Genomic DNA, 27,736 nt, shown 5'->3' with positions numbered 1-27,736 from the left:
CTGTGTGCAGCCTCGTGCGTGTGTGTGTCTGTATGTGTGTCTGTGTGCGGCCTCTTGTGTGTCTGTGCAGCCTCATGTGTGTGTCTGTGTGTGGCCTTGAGTGTGTGTGTGTCTGTATGTGTGTCTGTGTGCGGCCTCTTGTGTGTCTGTGCAGCCTCGTGTGTGTGTCTGTGTGTGGCCTTGAGTGTGTGTGTGTGTGCGGCTTTGAGTGTGTGTGTGTGTGTGTGTGTGTGCGGCCTTGAGTGTGTGTGTGTGTCTGTGTGCAGCCTTGTGTGTGTGTAATACATTGTTATTAGGTAATATTAGGGGAGAGGGGTCACTGATGTCCTCGCCCACTTGGCAGGGTCCCAGCAGCCTCATCTCCCATTCGCTGCTTGCTGTAAATCACGTATGTGATGGTTTAGCTGCAGTGCGCTTCCCACATTCCTGTTCTATATGTTCCCCTATACTCCACCTTCTAGTACTTTGTTTGGGGTCCCGCCATTCGGACCCCCCTTACTGCCAATCTGAGCAATGTAACTGGGGGGATAGAACTGCAGTCGCAGGCGTGATGTCTGGTTGCACCCATGTGTCCCGGGGGGGGGGGGGGGGGGGGGGTTACACATGGGACACGTGACCGGGCCTCCCCTATAATAACAATTCTGTTCTTATCTCTTTGCAGGACGATGCCTCTCAGCCATTGAACCTCTCCGCCAGACCCAAGACGTCAGACAGCAAGTCGCCCACGTCGCCCAACTCACCCCACCTCCTAACAGCAAGAATAAGCAGCAGCAACAGCTCCCACAAACCCTCTGTCTCCTCCACGCTCGCCAGCCCCCCTGTCAGAGTCAATTCTATAGGTGAGTGGCCGCACGCTATAGAGTATATAGTGTATACCAGCGGACACTGTGCTGCGTATTCTGGTAGCGCTACGCGATGGCGCAACACACGTCCTGCCCGGCTGCAATCTCAGCCCATTCTCTTTCATCTGATAAGGTTCATGCCCTGCCCATTTAATGCCACCTCTGATACACACAGACGCCCGTACGCGCTGCTGGGTGCAGGGGCAATGATATATATATATAATATATATTAGTATAAATGTACTTCTCCATCTTATGTGGGATGGATGAGAGCTTCCGGCCCTGGACATATACTGTATATACGTATATACGTGACAGTGGCTCGGTTCCATGAGGTCCCACCGCTGCGACTATCCCTGTCTCTGGCCTCTGTGATTGGTCGACTTCCCACACTGGGGCCCAGCCATCCCTGGTCCCCTGTAGTAGACTCTGAGGGTCACAGCGCTCCCCGTAATCAGACCCCCCTAGATTTGCAGCCCCGGGATCGCAGATCGCGTTGCTGATTATTCCATGTAGGACGGATGGAAAGTGAGGCCTGTTCATTATTCATTTCTCACCGCGCTTTTTATAGCTCCTACCATGTCAAAATACAAGATGTCTCCATCAGTTGGTAATTCTTTTTTATTTCATTTTTTTTTACAAAGCTAATTATGCCGTATGCAAATGAGCAAACTTTGAAAAGTATCTATCCAATTAAGATGTTTTACTTTTTGTTAGAGGAAGTGCAAGCAGGTGTTAATTATATACTTATATCAGCGCTCAGACAACTGATTACATTTATGTCTCATTTACGCGGCGGATATACAAACATACAATGAGAGATCCTAAACAGGTTCTGTTATGTTGTCAAACTCATTGTTAGCCGTCAGTACACACAGTATACATCCCGCGCTGGGAGCATATGTGACTGATTACATAGTACTTCCTGCGTTGCCATCGCTGCTGTGTATACCTGCGTCATATACTGACAGTGTACTTCCCGCGCTGCCATCGCTGCTGTGTATACCTGCGTCATATACTGACAGTGTACTTCCTGCGCTGCCATCGCAGCTGTGTATACCTGCGTCATATACTGACAGTGTACTTCCTGCGCTGCCATCGCTGCTGTGTATACCTGCGTCATATACTGACAGTGTACTTCCTGCGCTGCCATCGCTGCTGTGTATACCTGCGTCATATACTGACAGTGTACTTCCCGCGCTGCAATCGCTGCTGTGTATACCTGCGTCATATACTGACAGTGTACTTCCCGCGCTGGGAGCATATGTGACTGACTACATAGTACTTCCTGCGCTGCCATCGCTGCTGTGTATACCTGCGTCATATACTGACAGTATACATCCCGCGCTGGGAGCATATGTGACTGACTACATAGTACTTCCTGCGCTGCCATCGCTGCTGTGTATACCTGCGTCATATACTGACAGTATACATCCCACGCTGGGAGCATATGTGACTGATTACATAGTACTTTCTGCGCTGCCATCGCTGCTGTGTATACCTGCGTCATATACTGAGAGTGTACTTCCTGCGCTGCCATCGCTGCTGCGTATTCCAGCGTCATATACTGACATCAGTATACATCCTGCGCTGCCATCGCTGCTGCATATTCCTGCATCATATACTGACAGTGTACTTCCTGCGCTGCCATCGCTGCTGCGTATTCCAGCGTCATATACTGACATCAGTATACTTCCTGCGCTGCCATCGCTGCTGCGTATTCCTGCGTCATATACTGACATCAGTATACTTCCTGCGCTGCCATCACTGCTGCGTATTCCTGCATCATATACTGACAGTGTACTTCCTGCGCTGCCATCGCTGCTGCGTATTCCAGCGTCATATACTGACAGTGTACTTCCCGCGCTGCCATCGCTGCTGCGTATTCCTGCGTCATATACTGACATCAGTATACTTCCTGCGCTGCCATCGCTGCTGTGTATACCTGCGTCATATACTGACAGTGTACTTCCCACGCTGCCATCGCTGCTGTGTATTCCTGCGTAATATACTGACAGTGTACTTCCTGCGCTGCCATCGCTGCTGTGTATTCCTGCGTCATATACTGACAGTGTACTTCCCGCGCTGCCATCGCTACTGTGTATTCCTGCGTCATATACTGACAGTGTACTTCCCGCGCTGCCATCGCTACTGTGTATTCCTGCGTCATATACTGACATCAGTATACATCCTGCGCTGCCATCGCTGCTGCGTATTCCTGCGTCATATACTGACAGTGTACTTCCTGCGCTGCCATCGCTGCTGTGTATACCTGCGTCATATACTGACATCAGTATACATCCTGCGCTGCCATCGCTGCTGCGTATTCCTGCATCATATACTGACAGTGTACTTCCTGCGCTGCCATCGCTGCTGCGTATTCCTGCGTCATATACTGACAGTGTACTTCCTGCGCTGCCATCGCTGCTGTGTATACCTGCGTCATATACTGACAGGGGATGCAGTTAAAATCCCGGCGGTCGGGATCCCGGCGTTCAGAATCCCGACGCCGGAATCCCGACACATTCTCCCTCCTGGGGTGTCCACGACACCCATAGAGGGAGAATAAATTAGTGTGCCGAGCGTAGCGAGGCACCGGGCCCACTGCGTGTCGAGCGCAGCGAGCCCGCAAGGGGGGGCGATCCACGTCCCCCCCTTGTCAGGATTTTGGCTGTCGGGATTCCGGCGTCGGGATTCTGAACGCCGGGATCCCGACCGCCGGGATTCAATACTGAATCCACTGACAGTATACATCCCGCGCTGGGAGCATATGTGACTGATTACATCGCTGCTGTGTATACCTGCATCATATACTGACATCAGTATACATCCTGCACTGCCATCGCTGCTGCGTATTCCTGCGTCATATACTGACAGTGTACTTCCTGCGCTGCCATCGCTGCTGTGTATACCTGCATCATATACTGACATCAGTATACATCCTGCACTGCCATCGCTGCTGCGTATTCCTGCGTCATATACTGACAGTGTACTTCCTGCGCTGCCATCGCTGCTGTGTATACCTGCATCATATACTGACATCAGTATACATCCTGCGCTGCCATCGCTGCTGCGTATTCCTGCATCATATACTGACAGTGTACTTCCAGCGCTGCCATCGCTGCTGCGTATTCCAGCGTCATATACTGACATCAGTATACATCCTGCGCTGCCATCGCTCTGTATATTCCTGCATCATATACTGACAGTGTACTTCCTGCGTTGCCATCGCTGCTGCGTATTCCTGCATCATATACTGACAGTGTACTTCCTGCGCTGCCATCGCTGCTGCGTATTCCTGCATCATATACTGACATCAGTATACTTCCTGCGCTGCCATCGCTGCTGTGTATTCCTGCGTCATATACTGACATCAGTATACATCCTGCGCTGCCATCGCTGCTGCGTATTCCTGCGTCATATACTGACAGTATACATCCCGCGCTGCCATCGCTGCTGTGTATACCTGCGTCATATACTGACATCAGTATACTTCCTGCACTGCCATAGCGGCTGCGTATTCCTGCGTTATATACTGAAATCAGTATACTTCCTGCGCTGCCATCGCGGCTGCGTATTCCTGCGTCATATACTGACAGTGTACTTCCTGCGCTGCCATCGCTGCTGTGTATACCTGCATCATATACTGACATCAGTATACATCCTGCGCTGCCATCGCTGCTGCGTATTCCTGCGTCATATACTGACAGTGTACTTCCAGCGCTGCCATCGCTGCTGCGCATTCCAGCGTCATATACTGACATCAGTATACATCCTGCGCTGCCATCGCTCTGTATATTCCTGCATCATATACTGACAGTGTACTTCCTGCGTTGCCATCGCTGCTGCGTATTCCTGCATCATATACTGACAGTGTACTTCCTGCGCTGCCATCGCTGCTGCGTATTCCTGCATCATATACTGACATCAGTATACATCCTGCGCTGCCATCGCTGCTACGTATTCCTGCGTCATATACTGACAGTATACATCCCGCGCTGCCATCGCTGCTGTGTATACCTGCGTCATATACTGACATCAGTATACTTCCTGCGCTGCCATCGCGGCTGCGTATTCCTGCGTTATATACTGACAGTGTACTTCCCGCGCTGCCATCGCTGCTGCGTATTCCTGCGTCATATACTGACATCAGTATACTTCCTGCGCTGCCATCGCTGCTGTGTATACCTGCGTCATATACTGACAGTGTACTTCCCACGCTGCCATCGCTGCTGTGTATTCCTGCGTAATATACTGACAGTGTACTTCCTGCGCTGCCATCGCTGCTGTGTATTCCTGCGTCATATACTGACAGTGTACTTCCCGCGCTGCCATCGCTACTGTGTATTCCTGCGTCATATACTGACAGTGTACTTCCCGCGCTGCCATCGCTACTGTGTATTCCTGCGTCATATACTGACATCAGTATACATCCTGCGCTGCCATCGCTGCTGCGTATTCCTGCGTCATATACTGACAGTGTACTTCCTGCGCTGCCATCGCTGCTGTGTATACCTGCGTCATATACTGACATCAGTATACATCCTGCGCTGCCATCGCTGCTGCGTATTCCTGCATCATATACTGACAGTGTACTTCCTGCGCTGCCATCGCTGCTGCGTATTCCTGCGTCATATACTGACAGTGTACTTCCTGCGCTGCCATCGCTGCTGTGTATACCTGCGTCATATACTGACAGGGGATGCAGTTAAAATCCCGGCGGTCGGGATCCCGGCGTTCAGAATCCCGACGCCGGAATCCCGACACATTCTCCCTCCTGGGGTGTCCACGACACCCATAGAGGGAGAATAAATTAGTGTGCCGAGCGTAGCGAGGCACCGGGCCCGCTGCGTGTCGAGCGCAGCGAGCCCGCAAGGGGGGGCGATCCACGTCCCCCCCTTGTCAGGATTTTGGCTGTCGGGATTCCGGCGTCGGGATTCTGAACGCCGGGATCCCGACCGCCGGGATTCAATACTGAATCCACTGACAGTATACATCCCGCGCTGGGAGCATATGTGACTGATTACATCGCTGCTGTGTATACCTGCATCATATACTGACATCAGTATACATCCTGCACTGCCATCGCTGCTGCGTATTCCTGCGTCATATACTGACAGTGTACTTCCTGCGCTGCCATCGCTGCTGTGTATACCTGCATCATATACTGACATCAGTATACATCCTGCACTGCCATCGCTGCTGCGTATTCCTGCGTCATATACTGACAGTGTACTTCCTGCGCTGCCATCGCTGCTGTGTATACCTGCATCATATACTGACATCAGTATACATCCTGCGCTGCCATCGCTGCTGCGTATTCCTGCATCATATACTGACAGTGTACTTCCAGCGCTGCCATCGCTGCTGCGTATTCCAGCGTCATATACTGACATCAGTATACATCCTGCGCTGCCATCGCTCTGTATATTCCTGCATCATATACTGACAGTGTACTTCCTGCGTTGCCATCGCTGCTGCGTATTCCTGCATCATATACTGACAGTGTACTTCCTGCGCTGCCATCGCTGCTGCGTATTCCTGCATCATATACTGACATCAGTATACTTCCTGCGCTGCCATCGCTGCTGTGTATTCCTGCGTCATATACTGACATCAGTATACATCCTGCGCTGCCATCGCTGCTGCGTATTCCTGCGTCATATACTGACAGTATACATCCCGCGCTGCCATCGCTGCTGTGTATACCTGCGTCATATACTGACATCGATATACATCCTGCACTGCCATAGCGGCTGCGTATTCCTGCGTTATATACTGAAATCAGTATACTTCCTGCGCTGCCATCGCGGCTGCGTATTCCTGCGTCATATACTGACAGTGTACTTCCTGCGCTGCCATCGCTGCTGTGTATACCTGCATAATATACTGACATCAGTATACATCCTGCGCTGCCATCGCTGCTGCGTATTCCTGCGTCATATACTGACAGTGTACTTCCAGCGCTGCCATCGCTGCTGCGCATTCCAGCGTCATATACTGACATCAGTATACATCCTGCGCTGCCATCGCTCTGTATATTCCTGCATCATATACTGACAGTGTACTTCCTGCGTTGCCATCGCTGCTGCGTATTCCTGCATCATATACTGACAGTGTACTTCCTGCGCTGCCATCGCTGCTGCGTATTCCTGCATCATATACTGACATCAGTATACTTCCTGCGCTGCCATCGCTGCTGTGTATTCCTGCGTCATATACTGACATCAGTATACATCCTGCGCTGCCATCGCTGCTGCGTATTCCTGCGTCATATACTGACAGTATACATCCCGCGCTGCCATCGCTGCTGTGTATACCTGCGTCATATACTGACATCGATATACATCCTGCACTGCCATAGCGGCTGCGTATTCCTGCGTTATATACTGAAATCAGTATACTTCCTGCGCTGCCATCGCGGCTGCGTATTCCTGCGTCATATACTGACAGTGTACTTCCTGCGCTGCCATCGCTGCTGTGTATACCTGCATAATATACTGACATCAGTATACATCCTGCGCTGCCATCGCTGCTGCGTATTCCTGCGTCATATACTGACAGTGTACTTCCAGCGCTGCCATCGCTGCTGCGCATTCCAGCGTCATATACTGACATCAGTATACATCCTGCGCTGCCATCGCTCTGTATATTCCTGCATCATATACTGACAGTGTACTTCCTGCGTTGCCATCGCTGCTGCGTATTCCTGCATCATATACTGACAGTGTACTTCCTGCGCTGCCATCGCTGCTGCGTATTCCTGCATCATATACTGACATCAGTATACATCCTGCGCTGCCATCGCTGCTGCGTATTCCTGCGTCATATACTGACAGTATACATCCCGCGCTGCCATCGCTGCTGTGTATACCTGCGTCATATACTGACATCAGTATACTTCCTGCGCTGCCATCGCGGCTGCGTATTCCTGCGTTATATACTGACAGTGTACTTCCTGCGCTGCCATCGCTGCTGTGTATACCTGCATCATATACTGACATCAGTATACATCCTGCACTGCCATCGCTGCTGCGTATTCCTGCGTCATATACTGACAGTATACATCCCGCGCTGCCATCGCTGCTGCGTATTCCTGCGTCATATACTGACAGTATACATCCCGCGCTGCCATCGCTGCTGCGTATTCAGAATAATAATGGTATTTATAGAGGATGCAGTCAATTTATCTACAGTCAAAAACCGACCAACATTGACCGACAGTCAAAATGCTGACATTCATCATGCCGACATGGTCACAATGCCGACATGATCAAAATTACGACATTGAAATGTCAACAGGTCAAAAAGTTGACGTAACTTTTTCGTGATTTTTTTTTATCTGAACCCGACTTGTGCTTATTTCAGGATCCAAGTAGGCAGATTATAATAGTGGCGAGCACAGGGAGGGGATGTCGACATACACCCGAAACATTGGGTATTTGGACTGTAGGTAAATCATACTGGAGCCATTTATAGGACACAAAGTTCTTTCCATTACACAGTAAAAGCTTCTCTCCTGTTCTCTCACATCTGATACTTTCGGTTCCGCCGGTTATGTGCCCTTGGATGCGTTTTATAGGTGTGACGTATGCGAATTCCTGTGTACGATGGATTTACAGCATTGTGTCCCGCCAGCAGACTCCGCTGCATTTCTGCTGACTCAGACGCGCCCCCCCCCCCCCCCTCCTCCTTGTTCTCCGTTAGCCAATTCCCCTCACAAGCTGGTTCCCTGGAAGGAACATGACTCAGTGGTGGAATAATTCGCTTTCAATGTCTGACTCACTGGATCCCATGTCTCAAGCAGCCGACTCGGTCACAGAAATGGCGGCTTCCGCAATAGACCTGAATATCCACAACCTATTGATTACCTCCTAGATTCTCTGGGATACACACTATAAGATTATCTGCCCAATCTTTCTGGTTGGACCAAAAATCTGGTAATGAATGGGAGCAAATGACAATTGCCTACTAGCTTGCGAAAAGGGTCATTCAGACGAATCGGTTAAATCCATTTCATGGGGCCCATAGAGCTGACGATGATCCCTCCGGCCCTGTCCAGGGTGCTGAAGTCGGCCGGCGGAACGCTGCTCTCAGTATGATCAATACTTTGTGCTCCAGACAGACGGAGGTACAAACTCCTCGACCTACTTCCAGTAGTTCCGTGCGCTCTTCACAAATCTGCCTGAGCGCACAGAAGATTAATTTCCCTTCTTAAAGATTTAATTCATTTGTGCTCTGAATATCCTCCCGTTGCAACACTCGCGGGCAGGAAGACCTTGCAGCGGGGTTTAGCTGAACTAATCTGACACCAGTTTCCCCGCTGAACTCAAGACAATGTTTTGTTCAGGTCTTGGCAGCGCTCGGATCAGATAGAGGGGTCCAGCAATACAACGCAGACGTGTAATCTGACGCGATTAGATGGGGCTCTCGCAAACACAACACTTATAATTGACACAAAGAAAGAGTATTAATAACACTCTCACAACGCCGCAGTTAGCAATTTCAGATTTCCTTTTCTTTAATCTTAGTGTTTTTCAACAAATCATAGGATTTAATCGCATGTTTTGGCAGATTAGAGGACTTATGGCCCAGATGTTTTTTGTTCTAAAAATGGATTAGGTTGTAAAGTTTTCTGGAATCCGCAGAACATGTTCAGGCAAGCCGGTCATTTTATGTGCGATTAGTGGCTGCCTTCTGTCCTGCAATTCCCCCCCATCTGTCAGACAGCACCGATGAATCTCGTTACACTTAGTCTGCGACAACGTTCATTATCTGCTTGGTTGTTTGTTTGTTGTCTTCATCTCCGTTCGCCTTTGTTTTCCGACACTCTGCGAAACGCTGACAGCTCCTAACGTGAACATCCGAAGACGGCTTGATTGACTCCATCCGCCAATCGTGCTGTCCTATATTACATGGCAATCTCCAGGGCCTGTACCAGGGGGGGGGGGGCGTGGGCAGAGTCAGCCCGGGAGGATGGAGGGGGAATTAATTGGGGAAAGTTTTACTCCATGTCTCTCCAAGTTTGTGACTAACTCACCTTCGGTCTGTTTGCGTTCTGGCCGCGGTTTCCAGCAGTCACTGCGGTGCACGACATCAGAATAACACCGGAGAGCCCAGGCTAATAGCACATTAGGGAATACACAAATAACATTGATTTAATAAGTCATCTTAAGAGTGTGTTATCCTTAGTGACTGAACACTGGCAATATTAGTACATACTGTACTGTTGCTAGGGCTTCGTGCTTTTATTGTGCAGAAACATAAATATAGGGGCCATCCAGACGCGGGCGTCCTTCCTACGCCGATTGCCATGATTTGTGGTTTGCAGTTGCGATTATGTGCTAATACTCGCAGAAGCTGACCCGTGCAAAAGAACGCATCGTATTATTTGCATGTGGCGCCGCATGATTGCAAAAACATCGCAAAAATCGGGACGCCGATGTCTGAGTGCCTCTGTAGATGCGCGGGCCTTGCTGATCCCCCAAAACACACAGATCTGTCCAGTAGCGAGTGTGACCGCAGCTGCTAATGCATGCACGCCCAGATAACGCCGTCCGAACGCCAATGACGCGCCTACATTCTCCTGGCCACTCCCCGCTACCAACACCAAACGCTGACTTCCTGTCACTCACAGCTATAATATTGTTGCGACCGCACTCACGAATCACTTGCTGTGTATGCACACTGCGGCTCAAACGCAACGCACGGCGGAAACATTGATCAATAGGCACATAATAGTCGCTTCGCGTCCACACCGGAATGACCCCTGTATGTCATACAGTAGGAAGCGCACCACAACAAGCGCAGGTATTTTTGCTGTTGTTGTGTGATTGTTTTTATTGTGTAACTTTGTTGGAAATGATGAGAAATCTGCCAACTCTTCTGCCCCGCAGATATCCTGTCCTCTATCACCTCCACGGGCTATTTAAACGACCACGACGCGGTGACGAAGGCCATCCAGGAGGCGCGACAGATGAAGGAGCAGCTGAGGCGAGAGCAGCAGGTGCTGGACGGGAAGGTGGCCGTAATGAACAGCCTCAGCCTGAACAACTGCCGGTCAGAAAAGGTCAGCGGCTAGGGCTCATTCTGTTGCGCGCATTACCGCGTTCCCCTTTCCCGGTTGCCATTGTGAATTATGCCTCATTTCGTTGCTGTAAATGATGTGAAATATCTGGTTTGACGTGGAAATGGCAGAAAAGCCGGAGTGTTAGCGAGATCAGAGCGGGATTTGCGGATATAATTCCATCCTCTCCAGGAACAGACGTTTAGCTGATTCTCAGCTGAGCCGTTGGGTTTACACCATTATCATATGTCATGTAGGAGAAGGGGCTGCACTGACAAACCCTGTTACTGCTCAAAGTTATTACACGCTGACGAGACTCTGCTAATGACACATATATATATATATATATTAATTAGCCGCTGCTCGCTGGCCTGACACGTGTATATTCCGTCAGCGCTCCGAGTGCTAATATAAAAGAGAACGCAACACTTCATTGATAAAATGGTTTTTAGCCTCCAGGGCCCTCCTGTGATCTTAACCCTTTCAGCGCCAACTTCTCTTAGAGAGATAATATCAGCAAAAAATATCAGCGTCGCTCACATTTGTTATATAAATGCAAATAAAAAATGTTGTCTTATAAAAAGATAAGATTCCCTATATAAGGCAACATTACCGGTCATTATGATAAATAACATGTGTGCTTGGCAATTTTCACACCAATTTTGACAAATTCACTTGGCACTCACAGGGTTAAAGATCCTCCGGGGTTCAGGGGAGTACTAAAAGCCGTATATGTGTATATATATATATATATATATATATATATATATATATATATATATATATATATATATATATATATATAGTCGAAAGAAGACAACGGCACTCGTGGGACTTTCAAAATAACAAGTGTATTCACAGGAAGATGACCAACATTTCGGGGTGCTTACACCCCTTTGTCAAGGTACAAACGGTCTCACTGTTTGTACCTTGACAAAGGGGTGTAAGCACCTCGAAACGTTGGTCATCTTCCTGTGAATACACTTGTTATTTTGAAAGTCCCACGAGTGCCGTTGTCTTCTTTCGACTATCTGTATCCCCACTAACGGGCACCAGGGCCCCAGGACCTTCAGGGGAGTGCCGGCTCGCCACAACCCGCTATACATATATATATATATATATATATATATCCATACTACAATAATGTCTTGTTGCATATTGTATAGGATGGTACAGGTGTTGTCGGTACATATGGGGGGCACAGAGGATAGCACTGCATATATGGGTGGTTGCTATTATGTACCCACGAATCACCAAGTCCTCGGTGGAGGAAATTTGGGAATGTCGGGAGGAGAGAGCAGCAGCGACGGAGCCGCTGCACAGGTTACTGCGGTTCGGAGGGCGTCGGCGCTGGCTGTGCGTGCTCTTTCATGTGCGCTAGGCGGGAAGGGATAAACAGCGCCGGGTAGCTGAAGAAGTGATCACAGAACACAGAGGAATTTATATTCAAATATTTAAGCATTCTTGAAAGGCCGCTCGGAGCAGAAATTCCTCTCTCTTTGCTCCCCATGTAGAAGAGGCTTTAACACTCAGCCAGATGCTAATGTAAAGTGACTGCAGCTATTCCTCGCAAGCGTAGCTAAATTGCCGTTATTTGTTAAGCGCATTGAATTCAGCTGTGGGTGCAGCAGTTGGTTGCATTCAGAAAGCATCTGTACCCTTTTTTTTTAATCTTCCAAAGCAGAGGCAACCTTACATCTCACCCCCCTCCCCTCCCCTGGTGCTAGCTGGGAATTGTCAAGTGACAACCGAACAAATGATTTTGGACAGGAAGCCTTCATCCCCACTCCTCTATACTCGCGCAGCGGATCCTGTGGTTGGATGGGGGGGAGCCCATTAAAAGCATTTTGACGGTATGGAAATGCATCTGGGTGATGCGCTGGGGCCCCTCAGCAGCGAGCTGTTTAACTGCGGTTACAGATCAGTCATTCACGCGCAGGGGCAGTAATTGTGCTGACGGCTTGCACAGGAATGGAACTACATTAAAATAATCCCGGGCTCTCCGCCGCGGCAGCAGGAGTTAATCTCCTCTAATACAGATCAGCTGTTGTTCCCACACATGACTTTCTGCCAGTTCCAGTGACTCCGCACAGCCTATTCACTAAGTAACCGGCGCGCGGCCCATCTGCACCGAAAGTGTTCGCTTACTCCTCACTATTGTCCGTCGGACGCTGTTCGCTTATCCGCTAATCCCCCCACTCTGCGCCCAGATAGTTACATTTCATTCTGATTTGTTAAGGGAAAGTGTTGGGGGGTGGGGGGTGGTGTAATTGAGGAGTTGAGGGAGATCCAGTCACCCAGCCGCGGTCACCAGAGATGTAATTTTCAGTTCCGAACTATTTACATATAACATTTTCCTCTATGGCACAGCTGTAATCAAGGGTGACATTTAATAGGATGAGAGATTCACAAAGTGAGAGATTTGGTGAGAAATCTGCAGTTTTTTTAAAGCGCCAATTATTTACACTGCAAAATCTAACTGGTTGTGCAGTGTACATGATTGCCGCTTTAAAATAACTGGAGATTTCTCACCAAATCTCTCATCCTATCACATTTCACCCCTAGTATATATATATATATATATATATATATATATATATATATATAAAAACAAGGAAAAGCCGCACACACTAACTAAATCAGCTAGTGAGTGCGCGGCTCAGATATGTGGAGTAATGTATATATGTGACTGAGGGACACAACACTCAGAATCTTCTGGAGAGCGCGTCCTCTAAGCCGGGGTTCTGTACGCTTGTGTAATGCTCATTGTCTGGGACGCAGCCAGGAAGGGGCGAGGATTCCTACTTGTACCCATCAGCCCCCAGTCTGCGCCATATATTCTCTGGCTCCGTGTGCAGCATCAACCATTATTAAACACTTCAGTTAGAGTTTGAGGTTGGGCTTATTTTATCGTCCTTTGCCCGGACTGGGTATATTTACAGCTGTGCGTCTTCCATGGCTGCGAGCCGTATTTTCACAGATGGTCGGTGAAACACACCGCAATACAGTCGGTCTCCCTCACTTGTCACCGTGCCATAACTTCCAGCTAATGAGATCCCACGCATGGCAGAGACTGATTATGTGCGAGCACAGAGGGTTTGCAAATGATTTCATTTTATTTTTCTAATGACAGAAATGTAAAGATAGGAGCGGCGCAGTCATAACCCCCAAGCACAGAGCCGCGGCGCAGTCATAACCCCCAAGCACAGAGCCGCGGCGCAGTCATAACCCCCAAGCACAGAGCCGCGGTGCAAGTCATAACCCCCAAGCACAGAGCCGCGGTGCAAGTTATAACCCCCATGCACAGAGCCGCGGCGCAGTCATAACCCCCAAGCACAGAGCCGCGGCGCAGTCATAACCCCCAAGCACAGAGCCGCGGTGCAAGTCATAAACGCCAAGCACAGAGCCGCGGCGCAGTCATAACCCCCAAGCACAGAGCCGCGGTGCAAGTCATAAACGCCAAGCACAGAGCCGCGGCGCAGTCATAACCCCCAAGCACAGAGCTGCAGCAGCACAGTCATAACTCAGAGCGCAGAGCTGCCGCGGTGCAAGTCATAACCCCCAAGCACAGAGCTGAGGTGCAAGTCATAACCCCCAAGCACAGAGCCGCGGCGCAGTCATAACCCCCAAGCACAGAGCCGCGGCGCAGTCATAACTCCGAGCGCAGAGCCGCCGCGGAGCAGTCATCATTCCGAGCACAGACCCGCGGCGGCGCAGTCATAATTCCGAACGCAGAGCCGCCGCGGCTAACCAGAGAGCACTAGATTCAATGTTATCTCCATAACTCAGACTCCTAAAGGATTGCCATTAATTCCCTGAGACTGAGGCTTGTCAGGCCGCGATACGTGTACCCCTGGGGCACCTGACGCTGAGGGGTCTTACATTTAATGCACAATGTTGTGTGGTTACGGTTATTGCTCTCATACTAAGAAGCACCTGGGAAATATGAAGAATATTCTTTTTGCTGGAGTTACCTGTAACATTTATTTGAAACCATTACTTGTTTGTAACCATTGAAGAAAATGCCCTTTTGTTCTGTTGTGAGTCCCTGGGCACCAATGGCATACTGCCTCTAGTGGGTGTACATGGAAGTGACTGATTACATTGTACATACAGTATATACTGCCTCTAGTGGGCATACATGGAATTGACTGGTTACATTGTACATACAGTATATACTGCCTCTAGTGGGCATACATGGAATTGACTGGTTACATTGTACATACAGTATATACTGCCTCTATTGGGCGTACATGGAAGTGACTGATTACATTGTACATACAGTATATACTGCCCCTAGTGGGCGTACATGGAAGTGACTGATTACATTGTACATACAGTATATACTGCCTCTAGTGGGCGTACATGGAAGTGACTGATTACATTGTACATACAGTATATACTGCCTCTAGTGGGCGTACATGGAAGTGACTGATTACATTGTACATACAGTATATACTGCCTCTAGTGGGCGTACATGGAAGTGACTGATTACAATGTACATCCAGTATATACTGCCTCTAGTGGGCATACATGTAAGTAACATTACATTACATTGTACATACAGTATATACTGCCTCTAGTGGGCGTACATGGAAGTGACTGATTACATTGTACATACAGTATATACTGCCTCTAGTGGGCGTACTTGGAAGTGACTGATTACAATGTACATCCAGTATATACTGCCTCTAGTGGGCATACATGGAAGTAACATTACATTACATTGTACATACAGTATATACTGCCTCTAGTGGGCGTACATGGAAGTGACTGATTACATTGTACATACAGTATATACTGCCTCTAGTGGGCGTACATGGAAGTGACTGTTTACAATGTACATCCAGTATATACTGCCTCTAGTGGGCGTACATGGAAGTGACTGATTACATTGTACATACAGTATATACTGCCTCTAGTGGGCGTACATGGAAGTGACTGATTACATTGTACATACAGTATATACTGCCTCTAGTGGGCATACATGGAAGTAACATTACATTACATTGTACATACAGTATATACTGCCTCTAGTGGGCATACATGGAAGTAACATTACATTACATTGTACATACAGTATATACTGCCTTTAGTGGGCATACATGGAAGTAACATTACGTTACATTGTACATACAGTATATACTGCCTCTAGTGGGCATACATGGAAGTAACATTACGTTACATTGTACATACAGTATATACTGCCTCTAGTGGGCGTACATGGAAGTAACATTACATTACATTGTACATACAGTATATACTGCCTCTAGTGGGCATACATGGAAGTAACATTACGTTACATTGTACATACAGTATATACTGCCTCTAGTGGGCATACATGGAAGTAACATTACATTACATTGTACATACAGTATATACTGCCTCTAGTGGGCGTACATGGAAGTGACATTACATTACATTGTACATACAGTATATACTGCCTCTAGTCGGCATACATGGAAGTAACATTACGTTACATTGTACATACAGTATATACTGCCTCTAGTGGGCATACATGGAAGTAACATTACGTTACATTGTACATACAGTATATACTGCCTCTAGTGGGCGTACATGGAAGTAACATTACGTTACATTGTACATACAGTATATACTGCCTCTAGTGGGCATACATGGAAGTAACATTACATTACATTGTACATACAGTATATACTGCCTCTAGTGGGCGTACATGGAAGTAACATTACATTACATTGTACATACGGTATATACTGCCTCTAGTGGGCGTACATGGAAGTAACATTACATTACATTGTACATCTATAGATACAGTATACAGTGTGTGCTTTATTGTTTTGTGTTACTAGGTGACGTTTTGGCGTACTGTCCCCGTAAAGAGGCAGGAGCGGAGTGTGGGCCCCCTCCCTTGTCCCCTGTCCCCTCTGCAGCTATATAATACTGTAGCACGTGGAAGTCTTCCATTGTAGTGTCACACAATAGACATGTCAGTAATTAGTGGCCATGTGTCAGTAATTAGCCGTCACATACCAGTGAATACGTGCACCATCCCCATTATGAAAGGCAGAACATAGCGGGGGCACATTTCCCCCCAGAAGCCCCTGCACCTACATCGCGTTTTAATGATGTTTCTCTGGAGGGTTATTGTCCTTTATCTGCGGAAGATTCCAGATATGATGAGGAGAGGGATTAACACTCTTCATACATTCATTCCTGCCTAATAACAAGATAACTAATTAATCATTAGAACATCAGATTTTCCTTTCATCCTCTGTGGTGGTCGGTCGTCTGTGGTGCGTTCTGTGCTGCGCGGAGTGGGGAGAATCTGCGCAGGCAGACAGCGTTACACTATGTCCCTTCTCTTCTGACTCTGATCTACGCGGGGAACGTCCACAGGGAGTGTCGCCAGAGTACTCAGTACCCCCCCAATGTAGGGTCCGCACACAGCCACTGTCACGTATTGTTAGTAATATTTATGTATGGCTGAGACCTGTACACATGTGCAGCCAATGCCATCTGTGCTGCGCCCGCTGCACTCAGCGTTTTGTGGGCCTACATTGACCAATGGGTGATATGTCTCATATTGAAGGATCTGAGGACATCAGTCACCTTAGCAACATGAATGACGGTGCCTCTCCCGTTACCTCTCCCCCATCCCGTATATCTTGTAGATTCCTATAGGAGGGCACAGGACCCCATAGGTGAGGTGATTCCTAGCCAGTAGGGGGTCCTGTGTCACGCAGAGCAATGTCTGTATTACTGCCTGTAGGGATTCTGTACAGGTGTAGTTATATACAGGTAATACTGTTATATACAGGTAATAATGTTACATACAGGTAATAATGTTACATACAGGTAATACTGTTATATACAGGTAATACTGTTATATACAGGTAATAATGTTACATACAGGTAATACTGTTATATACAGGTAATAATGTTATATACAGGTAATACTGTTATATACAGGTAATAATGATTGCTATCTCCCGCAGGAGAAAGCTTCGTTAGATTGTCTGTCGCAGCAGCTGGCCGCCAAGCAGAACGATGACGCCAAGTTCGGTCACACCATGATGGATTTCAACTTGAGTGGAGACTCAGACGGTGAGGACAGGGCGCGATGTATACTCACATAGCAGCCTGGCCATGTCCATGTCACTAAATTCACACTCAGTGCCTAGCACTCCTGTCAGTCAGTGCACTCACACTCAGTATCTAGCACTCATTCTGTCAGTCAGTGCACTCACACTCAGTATCTAACACTCAGCATCTAACACTCATACTGTCAGTCAGTGCACTCACACTCAGTATCTAGCACTCATTCTGTCAGTCAGTGCACTCAGTATCTAGCACTCATTCTGTCAGTCAGTGCACTCACACTCAGTATCTAACGCTCATTCTGTCAGTCAGTGCACTCACACTCAGTATCTAACACTCATTCTGTCAGTCAGTGCACTCACACTCAGTATCTAGCACTCATACTGTCAGTCAGTGCACTCACAGTCAGTATCTAGCACTCATTCTGTCAGTCAGTGCACTCACACTCAGTATCTAGCACTCATTCTGTCAGTCAGTGCACTCACACTCAGTATCTAACACTCATTCTGTCAGTCAGTTCACTCACACTCATTATCTAGCACTCATTCCGTCAGTCAGTGCACTCACACTCAGTATCTAACACTCATTTTGTCAGTCAGTGCACTCAGTATCTAGCACTCATTCTGTCAGTCAGTGCACTCACACTCAGTATCTAACGCTCATTCTGTCAGTCAGTGCACTCACACTCAGTATCTAACACTCATTCTGTCAGTCAGTGCACTCACACTCAGTATCTAGCACTCATACTGTCAGTCAGTGCACTCACAGTCAGTATCTAGCACTCATTCTGTCAGTCAGTGCACTCACACTCAGTATCTAGCACTCATTCTGTCAGTCAGTGCACTCACACTCAGTATCTAACACTCATTCTGTCAGTCAGTTCACTCACACTCATTATCTAGCACTCATTCCGTCAGTCAGTGCACTCACACTCAGTATCTAACACTCATTTTGTCAGTCAGGGCACTCAGTATCTAGCACTCATTCTGTCAGTCAGTGCACTCACACTCAGTATCTAACGCTCATTCTGTCAGTCAGTGCACTCACACTCAGTATCTAACACTCATTCTGTCAGTCAGTGCACTCACACTCAGTATCTAGCACTCATACTGTCAGTCAGTGCACTCACAGTCAGTATCTAGCACTCATTCTGTCAGTCAGTGCACTCACACTCAGTATCTAGCACTCATTCTGTCAGTCAGTGCACTCACACTCAGTATCTAACGCTCATTCTGTCAGTCAGTGCACTCACACTCAGTATCTAACACTCATTCTGTCAGTCAGTGCACTCACACTCAGTATCTAGCACTCATACTGTCAGTAAGTGCACTCACAGTCAGTATCTAGCACTCATTCTGTCAGTCAGTGCACTCACACTCAGTATCTAGCACTCATTCTGTCAGTCAGTGCACTCACACTCAGTATCTAACACTCATTCTGTCAGTCAGTTCACTCACACTCATTATCTAGCACTCATTCCGTCAGTCAGTGCACTCACACTCAGTATCTAACACTCATTTTGTCAGTCAGTGCACTCAGTATCTAGCACTCATTCTGTCAGTCAGTGCACTCACACTCAGTATCTAACGCTCATTCTGTCAGTCAGTGCACTCACACTCAGTATATAACACTCATTCTGTCAGTCAGTGCACTCACACTCAGTATCTAGCACTCATACTGTCAGTCAGTGCACTCACAGTCAGTATCTAGCACTCATTCTGTCAGTCAGTGCACTCACACTCAGTATCTAGCACTCATTCTGTCAGTCAGTGCACTCACACTCAGTATCTAACACTCATTCTGTCAGTCAGTTCACTCACACTCATTATCTAGCACTCATTCCGTCAGTCAGTGCACTCACACTCAGTATCTAACACTCATTTTGTCAGTCAGTGCACTCACACTCAGTATCTAGCACTCATTCCGTCAGTCAGTGCACTCACACTCAGTATCTAACACTCATTCTGTCAGTCAGTTCACTCACACTCATTATCTAGCACTCATTCCGTCAGTCAGTTCACTCACACTCATTATCTAGCACTCATCTGTCAGTCAGTGCACTCACTTTCAGTTCCTAGCACTCCTGTCAGTCAGTGCACTCACACTCAGTATCTAGCACTCATTCTGTTAGTCAGTGCACTCACACTCAGTATCTAACACTCATACTGTCAGTCAGTGCACTCACACTTGGTGCCTAGCACTTCTGTCAGTCAGTGCACTCACACTCAGTATCTAGCACTCATACTGTCAGTCAGTGCACTCACACTCAGTATCTAACACTCATACTGTCAGTCAGTGCACTCACACTCAGTATCTAGCACTCATACTGTCAGTCAGTGCACTCACACTCAGTATCTAGCACTCCTGTCAGTCAGTGCACTCACACTCAGTATCTTACACTCATACTGTCAGTCAGTGCACTCACACTCAGTATCTTACACTCATACTGTCAGTCAGTGCACTCACACTCAGTATCTAGCACTCCTGTCAGTCAGTGCACTCACACTCAGTATCTAGCACTCCTGTCAGTCAGTGCACTCACACTCAGTATCTTACACTCCTGTCAGTCAGTGCACTCGCACTCAGTATCTAGCACTCCTGTCAGTCAGTGCACTCACACTCAGTATCTAGCACTCCTGTCAGTCAGTGCACTCACACTCAGTATCTAGCACTCCTGTTAGTCAGTGCACTCACACTCAGTATCCCCACCCCCTGTCTGCACCTTTAGGCCTGCCCGCTGTGCTAATCTGGGCCCCATCACACCGTAAGGAATCTCATTCTGTTTTCTATCCCTCCATGGACCAGAAACACTCAGGTTCCGCTCACACATTCTCCTTCATCTCACTCACTTCTCATTGCTATTCCCACAGGAAGCGCCGGTGTGTCAGAGTCCAGGATATACCGGGAGTCCCGAGGCCGCGGCACCAGCGAGCCGCACATTAAACGGCCCATGAACGCCTTCATGGTCTGGGCTAAGGATGAGCGGAGGAAGATTCTCCAGGCTTTCCCAGACATGCATAACTCCAACATCAGCAAGATATTAGGTACGACAGTCACTGTATCCGGCGGCAGAATGAGCCCCGCGCCGCACGCGTCTGTTACACGTCTGATCGGCCCCCGTGTTGTGCGTTCTGCGTATAACACACACTCCCTACATCTACGGAGACTCCGCAGAGCTTCTGACGTGCTATAATACTCTGGGATCTGGTCTTAATCAGACCGTCCCCCTGAAATTGCAAACAGAAGGATTTGCCTCTCACTGTTTGGCCGCGGATCAGGAGAGCGCAGAGACATCTTTCTTCCATTAGACATACAGTAGTTCTCTTACAACGTGCAAATTCACTGCAGATCCCACTATAAATATGACAGACGTTTCCCCGAGACTAGACTTCCATCTGCGGTGTTACCGTAGCCCCCCCCAAACGCGTCGCAGCCTAGTGTCAGGGGTGACGCCGCGGCACCGTGCAGGATGATGACACCTCAACAACCATGTATCACATATATATATATATATATATATACGCAATTCCTGCCGGTGGCATCTGGTGCAAATAGCCACCTCCTCCGCGTTTGCGCTTCCTACTTTAAATATTATACACAACAAGCGCGTCGCCGCCATGGCTGGAGGGTGGTAACATTAATTGTCTTTCTTTATATTGCGGCGCAGGTTCTCGTTGGAAAGCGATGACCAACCTGGAGAAACAGCCTTACTACGAGGAACAGGCCCGGCTCAGCAAACAGCACCTGGAGAAATACCCGGATTACAAGTACAAGCCGCGGCCGAAACGCACCTGCCTAGTTGACGGCAAAAAGCTGCGGATTGGTGAATACAAAGCAATCATGCGCAGCAGACGACAGGAGATGAGACAGTATTTCAACGTAGGGTAGGAGGCCACATTCACCTCTGTCCAGTTACCAGTCCCCTCATCCGCATCTATCCGTCTGCCATATAGGGACTTGTTCAGTGACGTGTGACCCAAAGCTAGAAGCCAGCGCCCGTTATCCAGCAGTAAATTATAGACGCGTGTCCCCGTATCGGGCACCACGGTTCATTTATGTCTCATTACGTAGCGCCAACATTTTCTGCAGCGCGGTATAAACAGTCAGGAACGCCGTTACATCTCAGACGAGGTTGAGCAATATAATTTGCAAATGAAAGACTTAGATATTTGCAGTCGTCTATCAGTGACGTTGCTGGGAAGCGCCATCGTCCACTTCTAATCAGTACGACACGAAACGGCTTCTTGCCGCTCGTCGGGTGGTTATCTCTTGCCCTGTTTATGTCGATGTTACAGAACACCGTTGAATACGTCCCAATCTAATATAATGATACATCTTGCTGTGAATGATCAGCATTTTTGATGTAGTGATTTTAGAGGCGGAATTGTCGATAATCACCGAGCGCCATTTCTTATAGAGCGGAAATAATCGCTGTGCCGTTGAACCCACCATAAGGCACCGTAGTCTATCAGGCAGCAGATACTGTAGAGGCCCGGTAGAGATCTTAGGGCGTCTTAGAGCAATAGAATCGTAGAACGATGATTTCCGCTGTATTTTTACTCATACGCCTTCTCTTCTGTCTTCTCCAATAGGCAACAAGCACAGATCCCTATCACCACGACGGGAGTTGTGTACCCAGGAGCAATAGCCATGGCGGGGATGCCATCGCCGCACCTGCCCTCCGAGCATTCCAGCGTCTCGAGCAGCCCGGAGCCAGGCCTGCAGGTCATCCAAAGCACTTACGCCATGAAAGCAGATGAACCTCACATCAAGGAGGAGATCCAGAACGACGACGTCAACAGCGAAATGTACGACGAGTTCGACGAGGAAGACGAGCCAGAAGTGGATTATGGCAGTGACAGTGAAAACCACAGTGCGGAACAAGCCAACTGATAACGGGCGGACGGCGTGAACTTTGCGGACTTCATAACGCCCGATCCTGGCACCGTTATTGGTGGCGAGCACATGAGCTTTCAGATACACTGACTGTTACTTTAACTGTTCCCCAGCTGGGACATCGCATTTCAACCGGGATCCCCGGAGTCGGAAATAAAGAACTACAGATGACAAGTGACTATCCACCAAGCGAATGGGATAAGCTATGGGTAATCTAAATGCCAGTAATTCAGCTGCTCCGCACTGACGTCTTACCCTTCAACTTTTTTTTTTTTTTTCATATGTTAAAAAAAACAAAACTCAAAAACTTTATGGCTGTTTGTTCGACAATGTTCTAGAAATTCTCACTCAGGTACACAGTAGCCAACAAGTGGCTTGTGAATGTGTTTTGTCGTTTTGTGCTAAAGTTTAAAGAGGAATTAAGAATTTTTTCGACAAAAAAAAAAAGCTCCTAGCTGGCTCCTCCCCCAACCCTCGCTTTGCTTGGCGTTCCCGGCGGGGTCCAAGGGACTTCCGCACGCGGACACCCGGCAGGTTTTATTTCTGTTTTTTCCATTTGTATCATGGGCGTATATATATCTGCATCTGTTGCGTATTACACCGCGTTCTTTAGCAAGTGCCAAATCTGTACCGGAGCGCTGAATAAGCGTATTATTTCTCATTTACTTCTGCTCTGTCTTAAGTTAGGACGGTGTTATTATTATGTCTTAGACAATCTCTTCAAGAACTGAAAACTGACAGCAGCTGGCAAACGTCGAGTCTTATTTTTTAATTATTATTATATATATATTTTATTTTATTTTGAACAGAAACTGTAGTCGCAGTTCTCAGGTGATGGTGAGAGACATAAGGATATTGTATGACGTGTATTATGTGTGCGTGTGAGCGTGTTCCGGTACTAATGATATGTTCGTACCGTGCTTAACATGGGATGAAATCCCGCATCCTATTCGTCAGCAGACTTTAAGAAGCCTTTAATGAATATTTGCACTTCAAATATCTAGAGAAGAACGGAAAGAGGGGGAAGGAATAAAGGAAAAAAAAAAGATTTTTGGGAAAGAAATTGTAAGTTTTTAAAATTTAAAAACTTTTTATAGAAATATTATTAGCATTATATTAGGTTGCAAATTTTTTTTTAGTTTTTGATTTTTCTGTCCGATAAAATCTCCGTGCCCCCCGGGATGGCGCGGCGTTAGGGATCTCCGCTGTACATCGGCGGAATGGAAAGAGCGCAGAGACCGGAACAATCCATCTGATGTCTGCTGAAATGCAGAAAACTGTGCCAATATGTTTAAATAGAAAATGAAGCGAGACACAAATAGCCCCAAATGTATGATCACCGCGAGGCGAATTGTCAGCGTTGCATTACTGAAGCTTTGTGTTCTCCTGGATGGCCGCCATTGTAGAGACGCAACTTCCACAGACAAGAGCTGCTTACAGATATGTATCAGACCATATCCCAGGGAATCGGTGGTGCTGCCCCGACTACCCCCCCCTCCCCCGCCACCCCTCCTTCGCTAACCCCTACACTGACATGTACGACACTCAGAATCGTCACTTGACATTTGGGGGAAAGTAACACAAATTAGCTCCAACATTTCTGCTGTCTGCAAGCCCCTGACCCTCCGCTGAGCCGCCGCGCTCCCCCTGAGACGGAAGCCATTCCCCTCTCCCGGTCATTACAATATAGGTTTGTGCCCGTCCCAGACGGGGAACCGCTGGTATCCTGCATGACGGATTTATATATTCTCTGTTTGTGTGTACTTTTAAGACTGTATTATTTCAGTTGAACTGCCTCTTCTCAATAGTAATGTAATGGTTATTTTATTAATAATAATACTGGTTGGCTGTTCCCAGGTTAGTAAATTATGTGTAATTTATTTTATTCATTGTTATTTTGTAGCTGTTTTATTCTGTTCCCATTTGGCAGCGCAGAGAAAGAATATATATATGTGTGTATAAATATATATATATATATATATATATATCTCAATCTTTTAGTTTCATGCCTTTCTACACCCCTGTCAGGCTATAATCAGTACCCCCCCATTTCCAGAACCGCTCCCTTCCATCACCCTACAGTCAATGTTCCCGTACTGAGCCTGGTTGATGTTGGAACTTCAATGTGCGCAGAACCTTTTCTCGGACCCCCCCTTCCTCCTCCCTCCAGGTTGTTTCTATTGCAGATTTCGCCATTGACACGTGTGACCTCAGTCTTGTTACATGTATTATTAATATGTACAATGGGAAGCGGTGTTGGCAATGTCCCGATCCTCTGTCTCCCATTTGCTGGATGTCACCAGCATCTCCCTGAGCGTTCTCTGTCTGAATATGTGACTTTGGGCTACAGAAATACTTTGCGTAGGCTCCAGCTAGTTGTCACCAAGGCCGTAGCCGGGGCCAAACCAAACACATACCAGCAGTTACGCTTTCTATAGGGTTACAGTCACGCCTTGGCTATTCTCCGTGATCCCTGTTTTTCTTGGCCCAGTTTTGCGGCTTTTTGCCAATAGTTAATTTTATTAAGGAACTTTGCCTGGGAGACTGGCACACGAGCCCCGAGCAGAGATTTTCCACGCACCTTTCTTCTCATGAAAAGTCAACGCTGACCTGAGCGCCGGCAAGCCGCCATTGTACCTCTCAGCCCACGGGCCGTATTCCGTAACAGCCGAGGAATCTGGAAATGTCGGAATAATTATATAGCGTTACACCGTATTGTCTTATAAATCTCTTTATTGATGAGAAATATTTTCCAGGCTGTTTTACAGTAAATAATTCAGCCAGGAAAAAATACAACGTTAAATGGCAGCGCTACGTACGGCGCAATTTCCATCCCTCCACTCATATACAGAATCTCCCTATGTAAAAGCGGCTCTTGTGATTGGCTAATCACGTCATGAAGCCCGCGAAGCATGATAATCGTCAGACATTGGTCAATTCTCCGCTGGATTCATCCGGCGTAATGATTTCCGATCTCTCGCCATTCCACGCGCCTTGGTGACAATGTTTCTGTTGGAGTCTCCATTTACAGTATATCTGTTTCAAGTTCCGCGCTCCAGAAAGTGTTGTAATACAAATTCTGGATACACAAAAAAAGACTAAACCCCCAGCAGTGCGCAACGTAGCTGTGGCCCTACAGAGATCATCGGCAATCTGAGAGTTATATGTGTAAAACCGCAGCTGTACTGTAGGTATATAGTGCAGGCATGCCATTTATTTTACGTTTTTAAACAAGTTTACGGAGACAGTTTCTGTGCATCCGGCACCTATTACGGGGGTCCTGTATTTTCTGCCGGCCTCCGGTAAAGCTGGAGGAGCAGACGTCACACATAGGAAAACTAGTACTGTACTAAGACGGATAAAACGGTACAAAATAAATCAACAGACCGCAGCTTGCAACATATCACTGTCCGTGGAACCTCCCTCCACGTTCCTTTATTATCTGACCTTGCAGATAGTGTTTCATTTATAGTAATTATTATTTATGTTGTTATGCTTCATGTGCAAAATTGGATACATTTGGAACTATATATATGTGTTGTGTGTATGTGTATATATATATATATATATATATATATATATATATATATATATATATATACACATACGCACACCTACAGACAGACACACTACATATTGTATTTATGTTGTTAGGAAAGGATTTTTACTATTGTACTTATTGTATTTGTGTTTCGGTTGCTGGCTGTGTAGTTTTACCCAGTTGTTTGCTGAGAAAATGATTTTTGGTGTAGAACGTAAAAGACAAGACAATCAATCGCCTGGAGCTGGCAGCGAAACGTGCGCGACATACCATCTCACTTGAAAAATTTAATAAGAAATAATTATGTAAATATAACATAGAATAATAGATTTATATTTTGTTCATAACACATAGTGTAATATAAGTTGTATATTTTCATGTTTTTTGTTTTTTTTGTTTATCAGTCATGCCACAATAATGGAAAAAAAAGAGGATTTATTGTACTCTTAAAAAAAATGTGCGTTTCAGACATCCTGGTAACTTTGTTCCCCTTTTTCAGTATTACTGCCCCGCAAGGCGCCAATAAATCAGCAGATGTGATCATGGTCCTCCGCGTCTTTTGTGTCTCATTTCTACCCGGACTACTGACTCATTTTCTCTAGAACTGTGGCTAATGTTGTCATTATCCTGAAGATCGGAGATTATCCAAGCCTAATGAGCCATTTACACTCACATATACTATACACATCTCTTTATGAGTATTACGGATTATTTAGCTCTCTTACATAACGTCATTGGTACCTGAGAATGTGTCACCCCATTTAGAAAGCATGCCAGGGTCTACATTGATGGAATTAAGTCTCGGACCCAGCGGATAATCCAGCTCATGGGAGGGGCATTGCTACACAGGGGGGTGTGACATTGCATCCTGAAACACCACCACCATCCATTTCAGACACTGCTGGGATCCAGGAGATGCAGGCTGCCCCTGAGAAATGTTGTGGCTGCAATGCCAGCTTCTGTCACTGAGCAGAATTCGGCATTTGAGTCTCACCCCTCGGCGCACCCCTCTTGTGACAATACTGATCCTGTGTGTCATAATGTGAATAAGGTACACTATGATGTGGTGTAATGTGAACCAGGGACACAATGTGGGGTGTAATGTGAATAAGGGACACTACTGTGTGGTGTAATATGAATCAGCGGCACTACATGCGGTTTAAAGTGAACAAGGGATGCTACTATATGGTGTATTATAAATCAGGGGCACTACATGCGGTGTTATGTGAATACGGGACACTACTATGTGGTGTAATATGAGTCAGGGGCACCACGAACAGTGTAATGTGAAACAGGGGCCCTACATGCGGC

General features: G+C 47.2%; 1 protein-coding gene across 5 annotated transcripts in view; it reads left to right on the top strand.

The window, feature by feature from the left end:
- SOX5 (SRY-box transcription factor 5) overlaps positions 1–26,965 on the top strand; it is a 210,015-nt gene extending 183,050 nt beyond the window's left edge. For 4 of the 5 annotated variants that reach the window (XM_083180809.1, XM_083180812.1, XM_083180810.1 and 1 more), the window contains 6 exons: positions 662–839; positions 10,739–10,911; positions 17,886–17,994; positions 20,859–21,032; positions 21,656–21,872; positions 22,581–26,965. In XM_083180809.1, coding sequence (XP_083036935.1) covers positions 662–839; positions 10,739–10,911; positions 17,886–17,994; positions 20,859–21,032; positions 21,656–21,872; positions 22,581–22,881 — 1,152 coding nt within the window. In that variant the 3' untranslated portion in view covers positions 22,882–26,965. The remainder of the gene's footprint in view (positions 1–661; positions 840–10,738; positions 10,912–17,885; positions 17,995–20,858; positions 21,033–21,655; positions 21,873–22,580) is intronic. The other variant, XM_083180811.1, reaches the window with a different exon arrangement.
- The last annotated feature ends 771 nt before the right edge of the window (positions 26,966–27,736 follow it).

The sequence above is a fragment of the Crinia signifera genome, chromosome 4, assembly GCF_055691185.1.
Source record: "Crinia signifera chromosome 4, ASM5569118v1, whole genome shotgun sequence".
Classification (NCBI taxonomy): Eukaryota; Metazoa; Chordata; class Amphibia; order Anura; family Myobatrachidae; genus Crinia; species Crinia signifera.
This window is presented reverse-complemented; position numbering and strand designations above follow the sequence as displayed.